Source organism: Ammospiza caudacuta, chromosome 1 (assembly GCF_027887145.1).
Source record: "Ammospiza caudacuta isolate bAmmCau1 chromosome 1, bAmmCau1.pri, whole genome shotgun sequence".
NCBI classification, from domain to species: domain Eukaryota; kingdom Metazoa; phylum Chordata; class Aves; order Passeriformes; family Passerellidae; genus Ammospiza; species Ammospiza caudacuta.
Window position 1 is genome coordinate 13,880,662 of NC_080593.1, and position 22,411 is coordinate 13,903,072.

Below are 22,411 nucleotides of genomic sequence, written 5' to 3' on the forward strand. Positions count from 1 at the left end.
ATGAAATTCATACTACAAAACATGCTAAAACACTCAGCTTTCAGTGCCCAAGATACAAAACTGTTGTGCTCTTTACTACGAGGCTTAAACAGCACTACTACGAACTAGATAAAATCAGGCCAGCTTACTCTCCTTTTTTTAACTTATTCATGTCCACCCCTGCAATCTCTCAACTCCTCTTCCTTCTTCATTACCAACACTGTAAACGTTTACTGTGGCATTCACATTCTCTGAAAAAATTCCTTTGCCCAGGGTTTTTCTCCTGGGAAGCTGAAAGGCAGCAAGAGAGGCCTCAGAGAAAAAGAAACCAATTCCTATCTCATTTGCTTCTCCTGTGTTGTGCTCATGTGGAATGTGTTTGGGGATTGTTTCATTGGATTCTGGTGTGAGTTGTTTTGACTCTGGCCAATCAAGGCCAAGTTGCGTCAGGACAAAGAGAGGAGTCACAAGTTTTCATTATCATCTTTTTAGCATTCAGTAAGTATCCTTTATGTATTCTTTAGTATAGTATTCTTCAATATAATATAGTATAATAAATTAATACATTAGCCTTCTGATAAGATGGAGTCAGATGCATCATTCTCTCCCCTCATCAGTGGACCTGCATTTACAATAGCTCACTAATAGGCAATGTTATTTTTACAGTCATCTTTTAGTTAATACATACATAGTTCACTTTTCATTTATCTAAAAAACCCTATTGTACTAATGATTTCTGAAAGCCAAAAGAAGCACATACAAAAAAAATTCAGACAGAATAATATTCTCATTCACTGGTTTCATAAGATGTTTCTCTGAAATGCCTGTAAATCAACAGCAGCAAGCACATTGATGCAACTTCACAAGCCTAACATCCAGGATGCAACATAAGATTTTTGCTGTATGTAACTTTGGCAAGGACACTAACAAACAAAACCAAGTATAACTGTACGAGAACTGGCACTTTCTGGACAGGTGCATCCCTGTGACCTACTTATTACAGTCCCATCTTTATTTTTAGCATCCCTGGTACTCTGATCATATAGTTCTTAACAAACAAACCACTGAATATATTTTCTATCTTTGCTTAGCAGCACATGTCTCTCAGAGCATGCAAACCACAAGTTTTACAGTGGACTCATGTCTGCAAAATACATTTATTAACTCAACAGCTGAAGGTGACTTTTCTTCCTACTAAAATGGAGGCTAACACTGGAAAGAAACACATTTTTAATAAAAAAAAAAAAGAAGATCTAAATTAAAACAAACAAACAACAAAACAATAAACAAAATAAAAAATAAACCCAAAACCTGGACTGGGGTGACTGGGGTAATTACTAGAAAATTCCTACCAGCAAGGAGTCTAGGCCAGACTCTTTAACCCTACCTAAAAAAGCAGTATCTTAATGCAGAAGTAGTCTCCCTGAAAAGGTGGTGTGCTACAGTGAACTATGGCACTTCACAATGCAAATAATTTCCTATTTTATTTCTTCAGGTTGTAGCTGCTGTATGCTATGAAGTCACACCTGACTGCCCTCAAAAATCTATTTAAAAAACTTGAGAGGTTTTTGTCTTCACTAAAACTTACATTGTACTCTTTCAAAAATGGACCATCTACTGATTACTCAAGCATTCTTTATGGTCAGCTTGCTGGGGTTTATTTTATTTCTTTAGCAAATTCACCAATGCTTATGCATTCCTTCAAAAACAAGATGAGTTTAGTTTTTTAATTACTTGTTGAGTAGCCAAGACAACAAAACATTAAGAACACCGATCAGTATAACCATGATAGGAGACACTGGGAAAGGGAGGAATGATAACTGGAACGCTACAATCAAATGAATTGTGAGAAACATGTGAAGAAATATGATATTTCATGCATAGCTTCTCAAAAAAATGTAGATTGGTGAGGGTTTAAAACATTAGGAAGTAATTTTGGTTTAAGTCTCCTATGCAGGAGAACAGGACCAACTAAATACTGTCTAAAATGAATTAATTCTCTGGAAAAGGAGATGCTTGACTAATTTTCTATCAAAATGAACCTTGAGTCAAAGAGTCACAGTGGTTTCATACTCCCCATCCCCCTTAATGAACCAAAATCTCCCACATACGTCAACAACTTCCTTTTCTCCTATAACAGCAGGAAACAGAACATATATTTTGCTCTTGCTGTTTCAGCAGCAAGCACAACTGAGTGCTGTTATCACATGGTCCCTCCATTCCCAAATCAGAGAGAACCCAAGAGTCAGCAGTTGTTTCACATCCCTCATTCCAGAGTTTCTCACTGACACACATGAGCCTGGCTCCAGCATCACTGCTGGGACTGTCCCAAGGGCAGGCACAGCACTTCCCCACCCCAGGCACATTCCAGGGAAAGCAGCAGCAAGCAGTTTACTGAATCAATCACTTCTCCATCCCAAAAGTGAAAGGACAGACAGCAACTTTCCCAAGAAAGTAACAGTCAGAATGCATTTGTTTTCGAGATGCTGACAGAGTAGTCTTTATTTTATAAAGGTCTGGTCTCTCTGTCTACCAGCTGTAGGTCACATTTGCATCAGGCCTTGCAAGCCAACAAATGGGTATAATTTACTGCAGACAGGGATCAGCTCCATGGCAAACAGCATAGATGGCCATGTCTGACACACTGTGGCTCTGGATTCTTCCTGCTCACTTGAGAGCCCTTACTGAGGTCTCTTACCTCTTGCAGTCTCTGATGTGTCCAACTCTCTCAAGCCTTTTACTCAGCTGCCATGATACTTCGGAGAACACTTAATTTATTTCCACAAAACTTTGGGGTCTGATTATCTTTGAGATCTCTATTATTTAGTCAAGCATAGCAAAAACTGACTAGCTAACTAATCCAGGGACTATGGAAAAGAGGGGGAAAAGGAACCACAGATGGATAAACAAGTAATCCAAGCATGACCACTCATGCCTTATTTCTTGGTAAATGAGATTAAAAGTTTGAGAGAAGATTTCACTGCAACTTTTGCTTTATACACTGCCATGTTTCAGTCCAAGGCCCACTGATGTCTTAGAAAGACTTCCAAGAGCTTACAGAGGGAATCAAGCCCTAAGCCCTTCTGCACATATAAAGGATTCTCTTGAGATGTCAGCCTTGTTTCAAGAAGTGTGATGGGTTCCAGTGACCTGAACCATGGTCCTGAATGGTTCAGTACCAGCTGAATTTTGAACTCATGAGTAACTCCTTTTGTTCTAGTTGGACTTCTGATAGTCCAGAAGAATAAAAGTCTAAGTGGCTTGATAAATCAAGATCTAAGCCAAGTTCTCTGAAAAGGCCAATTGAAAAACCATGGACACAAAAGTAACTTGAATTATTTATACAACCTCTCCTTAGAAATGTTAGGAAATATTATTTTAGGATACTGTGACGTATAATGAGGACAGAGAATTTAAGATACAAAAGCACAATTCAACATGAAGAAAACTCACATATGTGCCAAGTCACTTTTTAGAGAACCTTTTTTCTATTAATTTTCCATTAACTTGACTGAGCAGAGATCTAAAACAGACTACACCAGGAGAGATAAGCCAGGACCTGCTCTGTTTCTGAGGCATCTTGAATGACATCTATTCACAATGCCACTCTTACTGTATAACTCAAGGGTTTTATTTCAAAATCCTAACTGGTCACTTATAAACACAGTTACCTTTACAAAGGTGCAGCTAAAAATACAAAATTGAAAGATACTGTTCAGATTTTTCTACATGTAAGTGCAACATATGCAACAATGCAGAAGTGCCCCATATAAAACCAAACACTGGATGATCAGAGCTTTTCAATGTTGAGCTGTAGTTCCAATTTTATGGTACTTAATCCTCCAATTTTAATTTTTCTACGTAAAATAATACCTATCTAAAATGTGTGTGTTTTTTATTGCTAGCCTGTAAGTTAAGAAAATGAGTACCCAAAAACTTTTTGAAAGAAACTAAGCATGGATTTTTAGGGTTTGAGCAGTTCACTTGTTTCAATAAAAGATATTTTCAGTAACTATTCACATACCTGTTTTTGATGTGGTAATATATTGCAAGAGCTACACTGTAAAGAAAAATACAGAGTTAATATCTCAGGACTGGCATATTATGTTTTCTGTCATATTGCATGCAAATTTAAAACGTAGCACAAAGCATGACAAACAGTATATGGTCAACAGTCAATTTTCTTTTGTTCACTCTTAGATATCAGGAAAACTGCTGTAAACAGACAATTTTATAATGTTTGTTTTGTACACTCCCACTATATCCTTTTTACTAGTAATTAAGAAATTTACTTCATGTTATTAGCATATTCATATTATCTTCTTATTTCATGTATCAAGTTGCACATACTTCCCATTTAATGCCCTACTCCACTAAACCAATGATTAAACTCCTGACTTGCAATGCTGAAGACAAAGCACCACAGGCATTGGACATTCTCTTTAGGTTTGCTGCCAGGTTAACACAAAACGTTTTAATCACCATTGGCTTATGATTGTATATTTAAATCCATTGCTTGTGTCTGTCTTTATATAGCTGCTCAAACAGCAGACTCAAATACCACTCTCCTACAGTTTTATAGCATCAACTTACTTATTTTAACTCAGGAAAGACAACTCCCTGAATAACTAACTGCATTATGCATTTCCCCTACTCTCAGCCACACATCAAAGCACCCCTGCTTATATTCTGCACACAGACAAAAAGTGTCCTTATATTCACAGAAAGTTAAGGTTTTGATTACATAGACAACTAACAGATCTCATTTTGTTCTCATGAGATGGAACAAAATTAAAGCATGGATCCTTGTGATTATCCTACAGTTCCCAACTCCCAGCTCATGCTTTACTCACAACATATTTTTATTGAAGAATGAAGCCGAGCCAGCACTCTTCCCTTACTTACTGCAGCAGCATAAAACCAATTTAAGCTAAAGGGGAAAGAGGATGGAGGAGGGAATTCACTGATTCTCTTTGTGGACAGTTTGTTTCATCAGTGATTCACTGCAAGATGTTTAGGTCTTATACTGATGCAAAATTCCCCTCTTTTCCTTGAAACACCTTTTAAGGGTCAAGCAGTTGCTCTCTGATTTTATTTCAGAATTTTTATATGAAAACTGAGATACTGCATGTTAGGAAAAGAAAATGTTTGAGCTGAAACTCCAGCAGAATTTTATACTATTTCAGGTTTGACTGGAGGTTTTTTTGAACAGCCGTACAGTAGCAAACATTTTTCTCCATTAAAAGCAAATATATTTTATTAAATTTTTTATGAGCTTTTACTACCTGTATTACACGTTTTCAGATCATACATGCTTTTTAAATTTGGCTTTTTTCTACAAACACATATTTAAGGACTCAGGATGTACCACAGACATTTAAAGACCACAGCTGCTACTGAACACAAGAAAAACCCACATTTATGAATGAATTTGATTTGACAGAAAGATATTCACAAGATGAATTAATCTTAAAATTTAATTTTAAATTATGCCCCTAGGAACACACTTGCAGCTCCAGTTCACTTAATGAAAGCAGATGCAAGAATCCATGTGCACAGCTCTGCTTGCTGCCCAAATGGTTGCCTTTGTAACAAAATGTCAAATTAAGTTTAGAAAATATTTACTATTTAGAAATCTGTATCAGAATCTGACAGTCTCTGAGGGCTGCAAGAGAGTAACTCACCCAAGTTTCATTCTACCTTTCATACACTGGTTCAGCTGGCACTAAGAGTGCAGAAATGATGATTATGGAGCTTTCCATCACTCTACCCCAGCCACCCTGACTGCTGCAGATGCTGCAGTGGATACAGCAATATTTTAAACACACCAGTGCATAACATGACCTAGAAAAGATGAGCAAAATGCCTCCCTCATAGATTTATCTATGTGCAATACTTATTTTCCTGCAGAGACTGCAAGGTGTGGGGGAAAAAATGAAGTTGTCCTACAGAAGCAATAATCCTACTGTCTCCTTACCTTTCAACCTGCCAAATGTGCAGCTGGACAGCAGATGCAAAGAGTTTGTGTGCCAGAGTTCAGTTTCTCACCCTCTGTGGTCCCTTCTCAAGCCCTCTGAGCCCTTGCAGCTTCCAACCCTCCCCATGCTGGCAGCCTGGCCTGAGCCCTGCAGAACCCTGCCCCATCCCAGCACGGGCTCCTCCAGCTCTTCTGTCCCCACCATGCACCTGAGTCCCTCCCAAACACACCAACCTTCTCCCCACTATCAGCTCGTCCTTCTGTGACCTGAAAATACTTCTTGGCTGCTGCACCTGAACTCATCTCTTCTTCCCACGAGTCATGGCAGGTATAATGCAAAAAGAATCCCAAAACCCACCCAAAAGGCTGCACTTCTGCTGTGTACAAAGGTTTTTAGAGCAGAAGAGTATGAGATTCAAGGAGGAAAAAAACCCAAACACCTCAGAAAGGGAAAACCTTTTTCAAGTGTTAATCAGAACTATTTTTAAGTTACTAGTGACAGAAACATGAAGAAAAGCAAGACTATATTCCAGGCAGAAAGAGCTGATGAGGAATCAGGCATCAGTTTAAACTACAAAACCTTTCTCCTCTCCCCTGTTTTTCCTTTAACAGAAAAATTAAGGACTGCCTTAGTAACCACATTACAAACTCCTTTGGATGTGCTAGTCTAAATAGATTTGTCTCTCATGTAACACCTCTGCAGCAGAGATATTGTCTTAAATTTTTGCATTTGTGTACACCAAGGTAACCAACCTACAGCCAACTCAAGAGAGGCTATCAGCAATCACTAACAAAGAGCACAAAATGCCTGAGCATTTGGTCTCTATTTTTCCCTTACTGTACAAAATGGAAAGAAAAATACTCTACAAATATCAACTTCATTTCTCTCCAACAGTAAAAGGACACCAGTGAAATTTAAAACACTCATCTGAGACATCACCCAGTAACTCTGCAGCATGACTGATTAAACAATTTTATTACTTATAAAAAACTAAAACCTTTGAAGCTTGCTTAGGAGTGGTTCATAAATAGGTATACATAAACACACACATAAAATGTAAGTGCTAGCAAAAACAAATAAATTGTAAAACCCACCATTTGATGGTATACTTGAGGTTTGGTTGACTGACCGTGCTGTCATCCAGGAAAATAGTGGAGCAGGAACTGTACTTCCTTCTCAACTGCCCAGGAGGATGCTATCAAAAACATGCAAAAGAACAATAGCAAATATGTAATACCAAAGCATTTTTAGAGGAAATGTAAGAATTTTAAAAAGACAAATTTCTCTCTCACATGATGCACACAGTAATGTGATCACGTTTGGAAGCAGTTCAGAAAGTTGAGGAATAATTAACAGTGCAAAAGTCACAAAAATCCCTGCCTGAGACTTGCTAATGCTTTCAAGTCCCAAATCCCTTGTGTCTCTCCTTCCCCAAAAACATGCAAAAATTTTTCTGCAGGCTTACTCAAATACATACACACACTTGGAAAGCAAAGATGAATAAGGCCTATATTTTTGTCCTCATTCCAAAAGAGTAAACGGAAGAGTGAAAAAGAAATTGTGTTAGCAAAGACTAGTTCAGCAACAAATATAAAACTATGCTTGCAGAAAAAAACACCCTAAAACCCTCAAAAAAGCTCCTAACAGAATGAAGCAAGGGAAAGAGATCTTTACACTATAACTACAAAATTAATAAGGAGAATTCATTAAAAATAATTTATCAATAATAGATTGTTAGTAGAAAGGAAGAAAACTGATCAAAGAACAGAAGAAAAGAGTATAAGCAAAAAAAAAAAATACCCCATATCCTAACACAAAAGGTTTTCAATATATTTCAATCCTTTTGCTGCACTACCATAGAAAAACACTGAAAAATCCAGCCAAAAAACTGGCATTTGAGAACTCTAGTTATTTCTAAACATTTTTTGCTGAGAGAGCTTCTCCATCAGCTGTTTAGAGTAGGCAGGACTCCACCAGGCTGAAGAGAACAGTTTCAATCACATCAGCTAATAGCTCTCACAGTTCTTAATCCTCTTGGATTCTATCTTTGCTTATCCCATCTACACTAGCAAATAATTTGACCAAGAACCTATGTCAAGAAAGTGAAGATCACTCAAATTACACATTTAACTCACTACAGAATAGGTTTAAAATTCATTTGGCACATCAACATGGAAATTTTAATTCATCTTACAATTAATGTAGTTTGCAGTGTTTCAGTGGAGGGACCAATGTCAATCCCATCAGCAGAATCCAGAGGTATTTACCAGCTCAGAGCAACTGAGTATCCAGGATACAGTCCTGTGACTCCTACCTCAGCACATCTTCCCCTGCCCACTTTCTAAAACAGATATTATTACAAGTGCCAGCATCCATCAGCTCACCAATGCTCCACTTTCCATAGGCAGCTGACTTCTTAACAGCATTCACTACACAGACAGACTCCTGGCAAAACCTACACACATCTAAGTCATATTTCTGTATTTCACATCTATGAGTGAAAAACCAGTCTCCTGTTAATTGAAAAAAAACTCAACATTTTATGAAGCTGCCACAATTGTAGAAACATTACGTTCAAATTACCTGAAAGCTTACCAACAAATTCTAGCAAGGTCCCTCACTGGACCAATAAAATTGTTGGCTGAACTGCTTTTCTTGGGAGTGAAAAAGTTCACCAAGAAAATGAAAAACACCCCTTTTCAAAAATCCTTCAAGACTTCAGAAAGGTACTTTGTAACACTGTGAAAGCTGACAATCCATCTACCTTCCAAGCTATTGTATGTTAGGCAAGAAAGAGAAAAAGTAGAAATACTGTGAATATTAATGCCATAAAATTTATTATCTAGCACTGATGCACACAGAGAGAACTACTAGGAGGCTGGTGATTCATAGCTCTTATTCTACCATAGCTGAGTTTAAATACCTGCATTAGTCTGTTGAGTACCTTCCACAGGCATGATAAAGGCAAAGCTACTTAAAAACAACAAAAATGAGACTCTAGCGGCTAGGGGGAAAAAGGGAGATATACACACATCTCAGCATTGTTATTTAAAAAACCCAACACATGGAAAGTTTTCTTTCTGCATAATAAGTGTCAACATGCTTTAAAGGTTTAGATGAAATTTAAGATAAATATACTGGATTCATTCAAGGCAAACACAACTAAAAAACAGAAAATAACTCTATAGCAACATCACTATCAGATTTAAATTTTCCTATGTAAACAGCACTCTAACATTTGACACATCAATAATTAGAGCAATGCACCTTATTTCTGAAACTACCACATCACAGAATTCTTCTTGGGTTTTCAGCCCACATCTCACTTGGTTAGGCTTGGAACTTTTCGCACCTCAGGAAAATATGTGGTGTCTCATGCCTCACTTTCTGTTCACAACAACTTGGCAGGAAGAAGCACCTCTGCCAGTCAGAAGAATGGTGCCAATTATAAAGCCAATTACAAATTATGCATCCTTGGGTAAATATACACACACCTGTGCCACGTGAATAACTGACCTGTCAGGAGATCAGCATCCCCAGCTTCTACTCTGATCCCCAACTGCAGCCATATGATGCAGCAGGTAACATTTTCTGCCTTTGCCAATTGCTGGAAAACACCCTTAGTTTCATACTTCATCTTGACTAAGCTGGGAGATGTCTGAAGTGCCACAGTTCAGTCAAAGAGACCTTTCTGAGCCCCCAGAAAATGCTGCACAGGAACCTTCTGCATCCTTGCACAGGACCAAAGGGGTTACTGCGCATCAGCTCAGCATTCAGCACTGTCCTACAGACAAACTCCCATGGCCATTTCAATGGGATAGGTCTATGACCAAAATTGTACAAGAGCTTCACACCTTTGTATTTCAAATCCATCACAGCTCACCACAAAAATGCTCCCATTTAGACAAGTCAGAGAGGCTCTAATTAAGAAAAAAAACCGAAAGAGCTGAGAATGACTACAGAGCGTTTGGAGAAATTAGCCAAATCATCTAACAAGACCTTTCTACAGTTCTATTCCACCATAAGGCTGGCAAAGGGAAAAGGACAGACTGGGACACCTCCTTTTGTAAATTTTCATATGCAAAAATGAGCATAGGACACGTGTGAAGCTTTGACAACCTCTGCTATTCCAAACATTTACTAATTCAAAACACTCACTGATATGAAGTGGGACTCACTTGATTTGTATTTTCAGTAGCTACAGTACTATTGCTGTAGCCAAGACATTGCTTAGATGTCATGCCTCTCAACTTCATCTCACATAAAACTCCCAAAGGGCAAACCAAGGAAAACATGGCAGGTAAAAACTACTTGGAAAATTATATTCTGGTCAGCTAGAGAACACTTGAAATTGGAAGATTGAAGTAAGGGAAATCCTACAGAGGTACCAGTCAACTCCACATAAAATACTGACCAAAAACTTGGATCACAGTACCAAAGTATTTTTTATCGAATTTGCAGCTGACATTAACCTGCAGAGGACTTTTTTCTTTAAAAAATGCAATATATCAATAGAATTTATAGAGTTACCATATATGCAACAGAGTAGAGCACCCATCCACTTTGCCCCTGGAATTTTATGTCCCGTTTTTGACACTATTTCAAGAATTCAAGAATAATGAATTTATTTCAGAGTGTCTGGAGGACAGAGAAGCAACATCAGTCAGAGATTTGAAAAACCTGGTTTACAAGGGACAGCTGGCAGGCTGGAAAGGTTTTCTCCAGGAACAAAGCAAAAATAATGGCCTTAATTCATGTTGAAGGAAGCTACAAAGAAAAGGACATTGTTGTCCATGACCCTTGTGGGTGGGATAAGAAAGAGCAGGCTTATATTAAGCTATGGAAAATTAAGATTGTGCATGAAAGTGTGAGAAGTGTTTTTGCCATCACCTCTTAAGCCACCACCTTTTTCTAATAGCAGGGATACCTTAAATTACTTGAGCAGCGATAGAATCTCCATCACTGAAAGTTGTTAAGAAGAGAGAAAAACATAGGCCAGGCATAGCTTAGACACAGGCTTCTGCTTCTCGACAAGAAACTAGACTGAACAAGCTCTTGAGATGAATTCTGGACCAATCTTCTAACATTTGGTGGAGAGGATTTGTAGTTCTTTACTCCAGAAACAGTTGCTATTTTTCTCATTTGAACCAAAGACATCCACTAAGAAATGCTGACATTCATTATTCACAATGAATATGAAAAAGGTGCTTTGTGGAATTTCTTAACAGGAAAAGATATAGAACAGAAAACTCTGCTTTATAACTTGCTAAGTCTTTGAATGTGTTACAGAAAAAGCCCTAACAGATCAAAATTCAACTTCTAATAATGCAGGTGCTCCTAGCTCTTGAGACTAGCAGTTGTTTTTCCTTTGCACAGAAAGTACTAAGCAAATATCACCACTTTATTTTCTTCCAGCTTCATCCTGACATGTTCCAATTTTCCAAATCCTGTGTGCTTTAAGATGTTTGGACTACAGATTTTTACTTGAAGATTACATAAAAACATTTTATCAGAAATTTAATGGCTTGGTTTGCCATCAAAATCATACAAACACTGCAGAATTGCTTCTGGGTACCTGCTCTGAAAGGGATCACAATGAATTCCTAACATTTCACAATGAGAACGTACAAGAGAGTTAATTTCCCTCAGGAAGCATCACTTAGAAATTAGGTTTAATTTGTGGGCAAAGAAGAAATGTTACTATTTCTTTTGTTAAAGTAGGCACTTCAGAGGGGTTTTGTGTAGTAACATCTAATGGATGGTGCACATTGCCCAAAACCCACACTCAGAATTGACCTGAAGGGCCAGCTCTGGCCTCTCCAGCAGCACTAGGGTGGCTCTCTGCCCTGAAACTCAGCAGGATCCATTTGTTGGGGCACAACACTCCCCTAATGAAGCTTTTGTACCAGCGCTGGTCCTCAGCCAGCCAGCTTCCAGTTCGGCAAAACAGCTTTCAGCCTTTTCCAGTGTTCTTTCACACTTGTCCATCAAAAGATGATTTGGAGCTCCTGTACTACATAATGACAGTAGTTTCTCTGCTTCCTGCAAACCAGGTGTAAGTTGGGGCATGATTTTAAAAAGTCCTATTAAATAATATTTTCCCCCCCGGAAAAACTGAGGCTTGCTTGCACCCGTCTGTGCAGACATGCCCATTAGCTTCCAGGCAGTAGAGGCTGGCCAAGATGTTAAAAGGCAAAACTGGCACATAAAAGTGCACATAAAGCCAAATTACAACAGTAAGCAAAAATACCAGGACTGCTTCTGACTTGGAAAAGGGAGGTTCCTATCTTGAGGATCTTCTGTTGCTTCAGGACATGATTTCCTTTTGACAACATTTTTCACAGAAGAAACATGATTTTACAGGTCAACAAATTACTTCCCAAATCAAGCAAACCCTGCAACACAATTCTCTGCATGGCTCTGCAAAGCTCTGCAGTAATTTTCATCTTGCATAATGCCAATACAGCAAAATTGTCTACCTTTGGTGCATCTACCAGAACAAAAGTAATAGGAAACTGCACCATTGTATGTTCATCTTCCTCTGCCAACAACTACAATTTAAAAAAAATCCAGTCCAACTACTCTTAAGTAATACATCTTGTTCCTCATGATTCAACTTTGCCCTCAGCTGAAGTTTCACCAATGTTGATAATGCCCAAAACTAGCTTAGCTTGGACTAGATCTGTACTTGCAAGTTTTTGGCTCTCAAAGCTCATCCTTACTCATGCCAACTATAGAAAATGATGTCAGTAGACCACTGAGCTCCTGAGGGGCTCAGCAACCACCAGTAAACTCCTCTGCAGCACATGCAGGCCCTATTTAACCACTGATAAAGCACCCTGCTTTACAAACATGAAAGATTAAATATTTCTTTGACTGTTAAAATCAGCTCAAAGGCTTATATTTACAAAGCGTGTAATTGCTACTGTTGTGCAATTTCACCAGAGGGACTTTATTACATCCCCAGCAAAGCAAGTATTACACAGCCCCTTGTAAAAGAGCTGTCCTGCATGTTCTCATTCCAACTCCAAAGTCACCTTTTGTTTCTCCCCATTAAAAAGTTTATCACTTCACATAACCTAGTGCCTTGAGGCTGACAAGACAGGTAAAATTCTTCACCCTAGAAGACAGGAAAAGAAGCTAACTAGAAGACTTTAGAAAAACACATTTCAAACAGTAAATTTAGGTAAGCCATTAAAAAAAGCCTGTTAATTTTAACTTACTAGATGCCTGGAAAGAATCTTAAGCAGCATCTATTAGGAATGGCATCAGTGTAGGGAATCTGCTAAATGGACCAGGTGGCCTATAAAGGCCCCCTCTAGACCTGCTTTTTGTGTGACTGTGCAATGGAAAGGAGCAAAGGCCACATTAAGCAATCTCTAGGAGAACTTCAAGAGCACCTGAGAAGCCTCTAACCTATTTTTCAGTTTATTTTGTTCTTCTCTTCAAGTAAGGAATTAAAATATCTTAAGGAATTTGGACAGCAATTATAAGCCTTTACAACAGCCAGCCTCAGGCAGTTTACTTGAAAACGACATTTCATGTTTTATGTTATGTTTTGCTTTCACAGGTTAAACTACTTTTCAGACTATGCTCCCATTTCAGCATGTATCTTATTTACTCATTAATCACTAGTTGAGAGTGTTTGATTATCAGTCACATGTCCAGTAGTTTTACAACAGGGAAGCAGAGCAGCCTCTTGATTCAATCTGACAAGAAAATTTGGGAGCTACATAGGAAGCATGCAAAAAGGCTCATGGAAATTGTTCTTGCCTCGACATGTACAGCAAAAGACCCACCTGCTCTCTCCAAGTCCCCAGTACTGTGTCTGGGGAGAAGCTTCCCCTGATGTGAATCACTACAGGTTCACTTAGAAAGACCAGGACTGTGACATGAGTGTTGCCCAGTAACTTTTCCCCAAGATGATGAAAATTCTGGTCTATACATAGATGTTAACTTTTCTACTTGGAATGATAAAAATAGTATTAGTTTGCTGGAATTTAACATCCAGTTGTCAGGTAGCAGACAGTGGAAGCCATGTCCAGATCCCTAAAAAAGACAACGATGAAAGGATGCTGTTGCTACAAGGCTGGCAAGGAGTCTCCAGAATAAAAAATATGCAAAGGTGAGACATTATTTCCTTTTATTTTCTTTCCCTTTTCCTACCCTTTATCTTCCTTCAGAAATACAGAAACATAAGTGAAAAATACCCCTTTTTTTTAAGGGGTATTACTACTCATAAACATAGATTCATTTTATGAGTGTATCTCACCTAGAAGAGAAGTAATTACTTGGGCTAACAGAGCAGTTTCTCCTTGTCTGAAAGGGAACATTTCTAGAAAAACTTGAAAGAGAAAACAACCTTTTTTCTCCCCTCACCCTGCTCCTTTGCTTTACAAAAAACACAGTAAAAAAAGAACTGCCTACTGCAACAACAATAAAAGATTCACTCTTTCTCCACCACCTCCTCTAAAAACACAAAGCATGTCTGTCTTCCTGTTTGCTTTCCTTGTACAGGCAGAGACACTGATGCAATCTCTCCTCTCTGAGAAAGGAAACACCCCTATCTCAGTCTGCATCTTGATCCCTCTCAGCAGCTTGACTAAGCAGATTAAAAGACATGTGCACACCAAGGCAGCATAAAAAAAGCCATAAAATAACAAAAAACACTGACTGCCAGTGCAATGGAAAGAGAAGCAGAGTCTGCTGCAACTGCTCAGGAATTAAAACAGGCTGGAAGAAAGCAAACAGGTCAGGTACATTGGAGGGAGGGAACTTTGAGCATCATTCCCAGCCTGTCATGTGTCTCCTTGGGCCCTGTGGGAACACAGAGATGGCAGCTCCTCCATAGCACTCTGTCACTCCCTCCTTTCATTCTTTCCCCACCCCAAAAAAAAAGAGCAGCTGCTGGCTTCTTCCATCACACCTACTGACAAGGTGAATCTGAAACATGGCACTGTCAGCTCTTGACAAAGTGTAACAAATCAAAGCAGGAGCCCACCACTTGTGTTTGGGGATCACAGGAAACTATTCAGGCAAATAACATATCCTACAAACAAAAGCAAGTGAGAAGGGAAAAGAACAGTGGTGTGATCATGCTAAGAAAGTGCATTTTTAAATGAGGAAGAGTCAACACTAATTTTTTTTCATAAGTAATATCTCAAAACAACATTTGTATAAATCACTAATCTGTTACTACACAGAATTTGGCAAGTAGTTAAAAAAAACCCACCCAGCTTTTCTTGACACTTCTCTTTCTAACCAGCCCCCCATATCACTTGGGAAAAATTCAATTCTGCCTGCAAAATAACCAATTATGCAGATATTGCACAAAAAGATACAAATACTTTGTTGCTTATCTTGATAATCACAAAAGGAGAATAAGCATGAAAAACAACAAAAAAGATGACATCATTGAAAAACCACAAAAGAAAAATGTGCTGCATTATGGTGAGGAGTTCTTTAAAAAAAAAAAAAGACAAAATAGTAACAGTACAGAATTTATGTCCTCTGGAATGTTTCCACCAGAGAAGATGTGGGGACCCAGCACTTCACATCAACAGGGAAACAGATGAGTAGCAAAAGCTCCTGTTAGCATACACTGAGAAACAGTGGAAAAGAATGGATCAATCTATAGAGTATATCATAAACCATTGTACCATGTAAATAAAACCCATCATTTGTCACATACAACTGTTAAATCTAACTAATTCCTTCAATTTCTTCCAACAAGGTGATATAAAAACCATTATGGTTCCCTGCAGTCTGAAAATGTAAAGACAGTTTCCAGTTACAAGTCACAGCTACCCCTTCAAAAAGGATCACCCAGTTTGTACACCAGGTTCAGCATTTAAGATTTAGGAGGTGCTGAATAAATACTCACAGGTGTGCTGAAGGAACAACCTAAAATATTACAGGACATGTATGAAAATGCAGCTTTTATCTATGAGTATTACAAGTATTGCCTAAAAAGCTTAACTGACCTATAAAGACAGAGACATGGTAAGGACTTCAGCCTCATAAAGGTTATTTTTAGCTTTGTAATTCAGAAGAAGTACTTTTTAAGTACAAAGACTTAAGGTAGCAGTAAACCACTGAGGGAAGTTTACACTACTGCAACCTCAGCCAATATTTTGAATGGGACTTGGGAGGGGAAAAACAAAACAAATTAAGAAGAGGTACAGCACTTAGCACATCAACTGCATATGCTGCTACACTGAGCTCCCAACAACACAACTCCTCAGGGATATGATCACCCTTCTCTTTTTTGTGGTATGTCCAGCCTCACCTAAAATCACTTTATACCAGAGTTTGCACTAGGGTGCTTCCAGCAGCATCTGTAATAATCATCTTTGTTAATCTGCTGGAGGAATCAGAACTCACAACACAATTTGTACATATGAAATTGTTGGTACTGAGTACACATTATAAAGTTCACAGGAAGCCACTACACTGGCTTTCCAAGTAATTTTATAACAAGACAACAGCTCTGCAAATTACCCTCACATGCACTATAAACAATGGGAATGTTTTATAGGGGATTAGAAGATGAGGACCAAGAACATCTGCTAACCTAGTGAGGGCAACATTAAGGGTTTTGTAAGCCTCACAGTATCCCATGACTTCTCAGAATCTTAACTCTTGGGAAACTGAAAATCTCAGCTTGCTTTGACAGCCATGCAGCAGTTTCAGAAATACTCAACACCAACCAGTTCTATCAACAAGTGAAGCAGCCCTGCCCTCTCACCCCACACAGCAGTTCATTCCTGCCCTCGTGGCTCCCTCCCTTTCTGCAGGTGTGAGCCCTGGAGTGAATCACAATTAGGAGTCCCACTTTAGCATTCAGCTGAATCCACCTGCATTTGTGCCCTGATCCAGTTTACCTGGAGCCAGAAAAGTGTCCACTTCAGCACAAAGAGATGAAGTGGGTATAAAGCATATCTGTTTGTTTCAGCAGCTGTCGTGTCATAAAAATGAAATAGAGAAAAACTTGAGAGCTTCTCCCCATTCACCTTAAAGGCAAACACAGCATTTGGCAGAAAATGAGTTCTTTCCCTTCTCAATTTTACTAAGCCATGACTCCGCATATTTCAGCACAAGGCTTCACACACTGGTTCCAGGTGCTTCAGCAGTACAAACAATTCTAACTGAGGTGAAGAACCTGTTCCTGTACCAAAGCAGGCTACAGGGCATTTGCTCTCAGCTTCACTGAGAATTTGATTCAAACAGAAGAGAACTGAATTGAAAAATGCCCAGGGTATATAAGCATATCAACCCCCTGTCTTCATACTCCGCATGTAGCACATGTCAATTCACATTTACCTTGCATCAACACTTCAGAACAACCGTGTAAATATCCAATGCTGTAGTTGTCTGCCAATGCAAACTTGGATACAAATGTAATCTAAAGTTTCAAGAGCTTCTGTAGTAATTTTAAAAATCATAGCAACGTGTGCAGCTCTTTTTCCCAGATACCAATTACCTATGTACACTGCTTGTGTGCATAATACTGTCTTAAAATCAACATATTTGTTCCACTAACTCAATAGTCAAGGCCTACACTTCAGGATCCTGATGCACAAGAAACATGTGAAGCATCAGCACCCTCTCAGCAATGTGGAAATCACGTGTGATAACTCTCATTTATAATATAGACAACAAGGAGAAAGCTGCATAGCGAGGCATTTTCACTTACGTGGTTTATATAGAGACTCTTGCGTTTTTCTCTCACTGCAAAAACACAAAATATGATAGAAATATTACATGACTATTTTTCCTGATTAAGCTTCTTATACACCATTTATAATAAAAAGAACAGGCGGCTATTTACGTGCAACATTATAATTGCTTTTGCACTAACCAAGTATATTTATATAGCAAACACAGAAGAAACACATATCTGTATGCATAAAGGCATTTATGTTCACTAGCGTGGTGATGGGTTAAAATTCTCATCCATTGGGATACTTCACCAGGTGCTGGCCCACATGGGCATGCTAATATGCAGTAAGCTGCAATCCAAGGTAGCAGTGGCTTGGCCATTCTTGCCCAGCTCTCTGTGTGGGCACTCCTGAGCCACCAGTGCCTTCATCCAAGGCACCTTGCTGCAAAGTGGCCTACACTACTTTGCAGGTATGAAAGCACCTAAACAGCCACACCACGGAGTTAGCAAATTCTCATCACAGCTTACTGTGCACTAACTCCCACAGAGAAGCCTTAAAACTGTATGGATTACACCACTGCCCCCTATAATGATCAGGCACAAGCCTGAAGCTATTATTCATGTTGGATGTAACAATGAAAATCTATTTCCTTAGTGAGTATGAACCAGTCACCACAAGCAATGGTTGCAAGTCAAAGCCACAATTAGCCAAAACAGTCAGAAAGTAAATAGCAACAAAAAAGGAAATAGATGTATAAAGTCTTAATTGTCAGGAAAATGCTCATTACAGCTGATTATACATACTTTATTTCATTTTTTTAAAGCACTTGCCCAATTAACTCACCCCATAGAGAGCCTGCAGAGCTCTGTTCCAGTGAAAATACCACAGCATTTAGGATACAACTCTGGAGGTTACTAACACATAAATCAAGCTGCAGGATTAAAATAATAATGGTTTCATGCTGTAGGTGATTAAATGCACTTTGGTGCATCATGATTTGAAAGCTATGCAAACCAATGCACTTAGCAAAATAAGAGTGTTCACAATGGTGGGATAGCCTGTCCATTCCCTGTTGGATGAGAAGCCATTTTCTGTGATTTATTATAAGCAAGCAATCTCACATAAACAAGGCTGTATGTGTGAATACTGTGAAATAATTGTGTTTAATGCAGACATAAAATGAAAATAAAAAATAAGAAAATACTTTGAAAAATCCTTACATAATTTTCCTCCCAGGGAGCAGAAAGGAGAATCATACATGACAGATGTTAGCCATGTCACTTAGAATATGCTCAAATCCACAATTATGGACATTGTATAAAAAATAGAATTAAACACGAACAGCAAAAAAGTTCTGATGATCTAGTAAATTGTTAAACTGCTTGAAATCCTGCTAAAACACTGCACTACACTTAAGTTCCACACACTGCATTTATCACCACACATAAGACATCTACAGGGGAACATAAAATGATGGTAGGTACTTCTAAGAACAGCTAAAGTATTTGTCCAGTATCACATATTGCAGTGTACAGGCAGTAAACAACTCTGATAAGCTGTGTGCAAACCTAATATAGTGCTTAACTCAAAGTTCATACCTAGTAACAGTGAAATTTTGAACACAGTTAAGTATTTAACAGTTTTAATCACAAATAATTATACCACATTCTAAGTTCTTCAAATCCTACAAAGCCAGCTGGCACATATACTCCAAATTCCATTTTAATGACCTTTATACCCCTTAGATTTTTTTCTTCTGTATTTGTATCCCTTACTCAATTCCCCATAAAGGTACAATCCTCTACTACCCAAAGCAAGAACATCACTCACAGCTCGATCCCATTTGCTATTGCCAGTCTCCAGAAGAACATGTTAAAATATTTATAAAAACCCCTCCCTTTTGCCTCTGAAGCACTTCTTGTGCACATCTTGCAAGCACCATGCTGACCTCCTTTCCCTGTGTCCCCATAGAACAGAAATTCAGTTAGCCTGGCCTCTCAGGTGAGGCACTCCAGGAAGGCAGCTGCTCCTTTCCGTGCTTCTGGCTCACTCTGCCACAGTGTAAGGCTCAGCTCTCTCCAGAACACGTACCAGTGGGGAGTCAGGCAGAGCAGAAACACATTCTGTCCCAACCATTCTTTTATAATCACAATCCCCATTTTAAACAAGGGGAAGCCAACTATTGCACAAGGCAAAATGACTATAAAGAGGTAATTCCATCACTTGCCTTCAGTCAGATAAAAAATGCTTTGCTGCTCACACAAATCAGTGTGGTCTGCAGCAAGCCAAACCATCATGTTAGAATGAACCAGCATTTTGCAGCATAAACTCCTAACTGCAACTCCAGGATTTTGGATTTCAGGCATGGGGTTTTCATGACGTGAAGTCAAACAGATTTGGAGTCAGTTTAAACAATTCAACTACTACTTTTTTTAAATATTATAAAACTTGAAAGATAAACTCTTCAAGTAGAGCCTGAGATGGTGCCAAATTATCTCAGTTTTCCTCATTCTGCAGTTAATGACCTACTCCTGTTGCTGCAGAAACTTTCAACTTTTACTGTTGAGCTTTTGCAATAGGAGGAATTTACCCTGAAATTTAAAGGGAATGAGGAAATACACACAGAGGCATCTGTGTGTATTTGTATGTATATATGTATTTTTCATTGTGCTGTAATAAGAACTCTCACTGTGCCATTTCTATACATTTACTTTAATGTCAATCATATTAGGATCAAAAACAAAATTCTTCATTATTACAATTATAGGAACATCTTGTGTTTTGGAAGTGGAATTCCCAATAACTGGCAGCTCATCCAATTTTGTTTTAATTGAGAAGACTGGTCCCAGCTAACACTAAAGACAAAGCAGCTTACTCCACTTCTACCTGCCTATATAAATACAATTTGAAAATCTTTTTGTCTGAAGCCCATTGTTGCACTGATACTGCAAAATTTAACCAGTACATTGAATGTGTAAAGCCCAATCTTAGTTAGAGGGGTGCAGCTGGAGCCCACTGACAGGTAACACCATTACCAGCACCCTGGAGGAGCAAACACTGCCTTCTTGCATGAAGAAAAGGTAGTTCCATTGTTGAAGTGCTGTTTGGAAACCCTGGGTTATTCACCCCCACACCCTAAATAGTACTAAATAATAAAACCCACTAAATAATGGGTTTCCAGTCACCCACAGCTCACTGGCCAAGCTCAGCAGATTAAGGAGAACTTGCATAAAGCACTCACAGAAGTTAAAAACATAACAGGCAAGATTCTGTACCAGCTCCCTAAATAGGAAGAATTCCACACATATGATTCAGTATCTAGAAAATCCCCAAGAGTGATGGAAACATTTAGAAAAGCTCATCTAGCTAGGAATCAAATTAATACTTATTGTCATTTTAACTTTTCTCTAGATTCATGGAATGCTCAGGTAATTAAAGATCCATTCAGACTACTGACTAAGAGGGGCAGGACAATTTACATGCTTAGCACAGCATCCAGGCTTCACAGAACAAAGACAATTAGAAACCACTTAATAAAACCAGATGCCACATCCTGTCTCATTCTATTTGTTGCTCTTTGTTCACATGCTGATCACAAGCAGGTCAAGCACAGCTTTGCCAAGGAAATATATAACACCACCAGTGAGGCTCAAAGAGCACAGAGCTACCAGAGAGCCAAACATGGAATTGCCTAAGATAACACTGGCAAGTCACTCTAGCACCTAGTGATGGACTTGGCCATCTCCCTTTGTAAAACCATGAGATGTACACTCACAGCCAGAGCCAGATCCTGGATGAAACCCTGAATCCTGATGTCACTTGACTCTCTGTGTATTGTAAAATGTGCATTTTAAATGTCCACGGGTCTTATCTATAGAAATATTTTATCTTACAGTCAACAGGAAGGTTTTCCAGCCCAATACTATTCAAGTAATGGAGCAGTTATTTGCCCAAGTTAGGTGTTTTCAACACAGCTAGCTCAGCTCTCCTCTTCTACATCATCTGAAGTAGTCTTGGGGGTCCCCTAGATTCCACAGTAACCTAACCTGTCAGATGACAGCCCTACCTGCCCTGAAAAATCCCTCTATTTTCCTCTTAACAAGCACTTTATTGCATTTTGGTTAGGCAGCACCCTTGAACAGTGCGCTAACTCCTACACCTCACTTGGTTCAACAAGGGGCCCAAAGTACAGCCAAGCAAAATCCTTAGTACTGGGAGCTGTCCCACCAGAACACAACAGCTCTTGGCAACAAATCAAGAGATAAATGTTTGTAGAATCCTTTTATTTTTATACAAACAAATAGGCTCTGTATTTTTTCCAAGGTATCAAGGACAGCTGAACTGATCTTACACTCCCATTGATAACACCTCTATAATGTTTCACTGAATTCATTGCCCTTACTCAAAAACATGTTCTTCACACTACTTAAACTAGAACAAAGCTTCATAGACCAACTCTAACATAGGTGTAAAGATTTTTGTAAAATGCTTAAAATTAGCTTGATATTGCCATAAATTAACTGCTCCTATCGCAAGAAAGAATAATCATCCAGTCTGGTCAAAAACTTAGTTGTTGAACTTGGGTCTATTTTGTCCTTTCTTTCAACAAGCTGTAACAAGAAACAAGTAGCATCCATATGGGATTAGACAGTTTCAAAACACAGCAAATTCACTATAAAACAGACATCAATCCTCATAGTACAACTATAGAAATATTGCCATATTCATTTGCCAGACTACCAAACCAGATTAGTATGGTAAATGGCATCCAAACCCAAATAATGAGGCATT

The 22,411-nt window shown here is 38.7% G+C and overlaps 1 protein-coding gene across 5 annotated transcripts in view; it reads right to left on the bottom strand.

Moving 5' to 3' along the window:
- CCNY (cyclin Y) overlaps positions 1-22,411 on the bottom strand; it is a 120,623-nt gene that overhangs the window by 23,845 nt on the left and 74,367 nt on the right. For 2 of the 5 annotated variants that reach the window (XM_058824677.1, XM_058824686.1), the window contains 3 exons: positions 17,653-17,687; positions 7,052-7,152; positions 4,004-4,039 (listed from right to left, as the gene is read on the bottom strand). In XM_058824677.1, the coding sequence (XP_058680660.1) occupies positions 4,004-4,039; positions 7,052-7,152; positions 17,653-17,687 (172 nt within the window). Of the gene's footprint in view, positions 1-4,003; positions 4,040-7,051; positions 7,153-17,652; positions 17,688-18,840; positions 18,983-22,411 lie in introns of those variants that run through there. The other 3 variants (XM_058824715.1, XM_058824704.1, XM_058824694.1) reach the window with 2 other exon arrangements.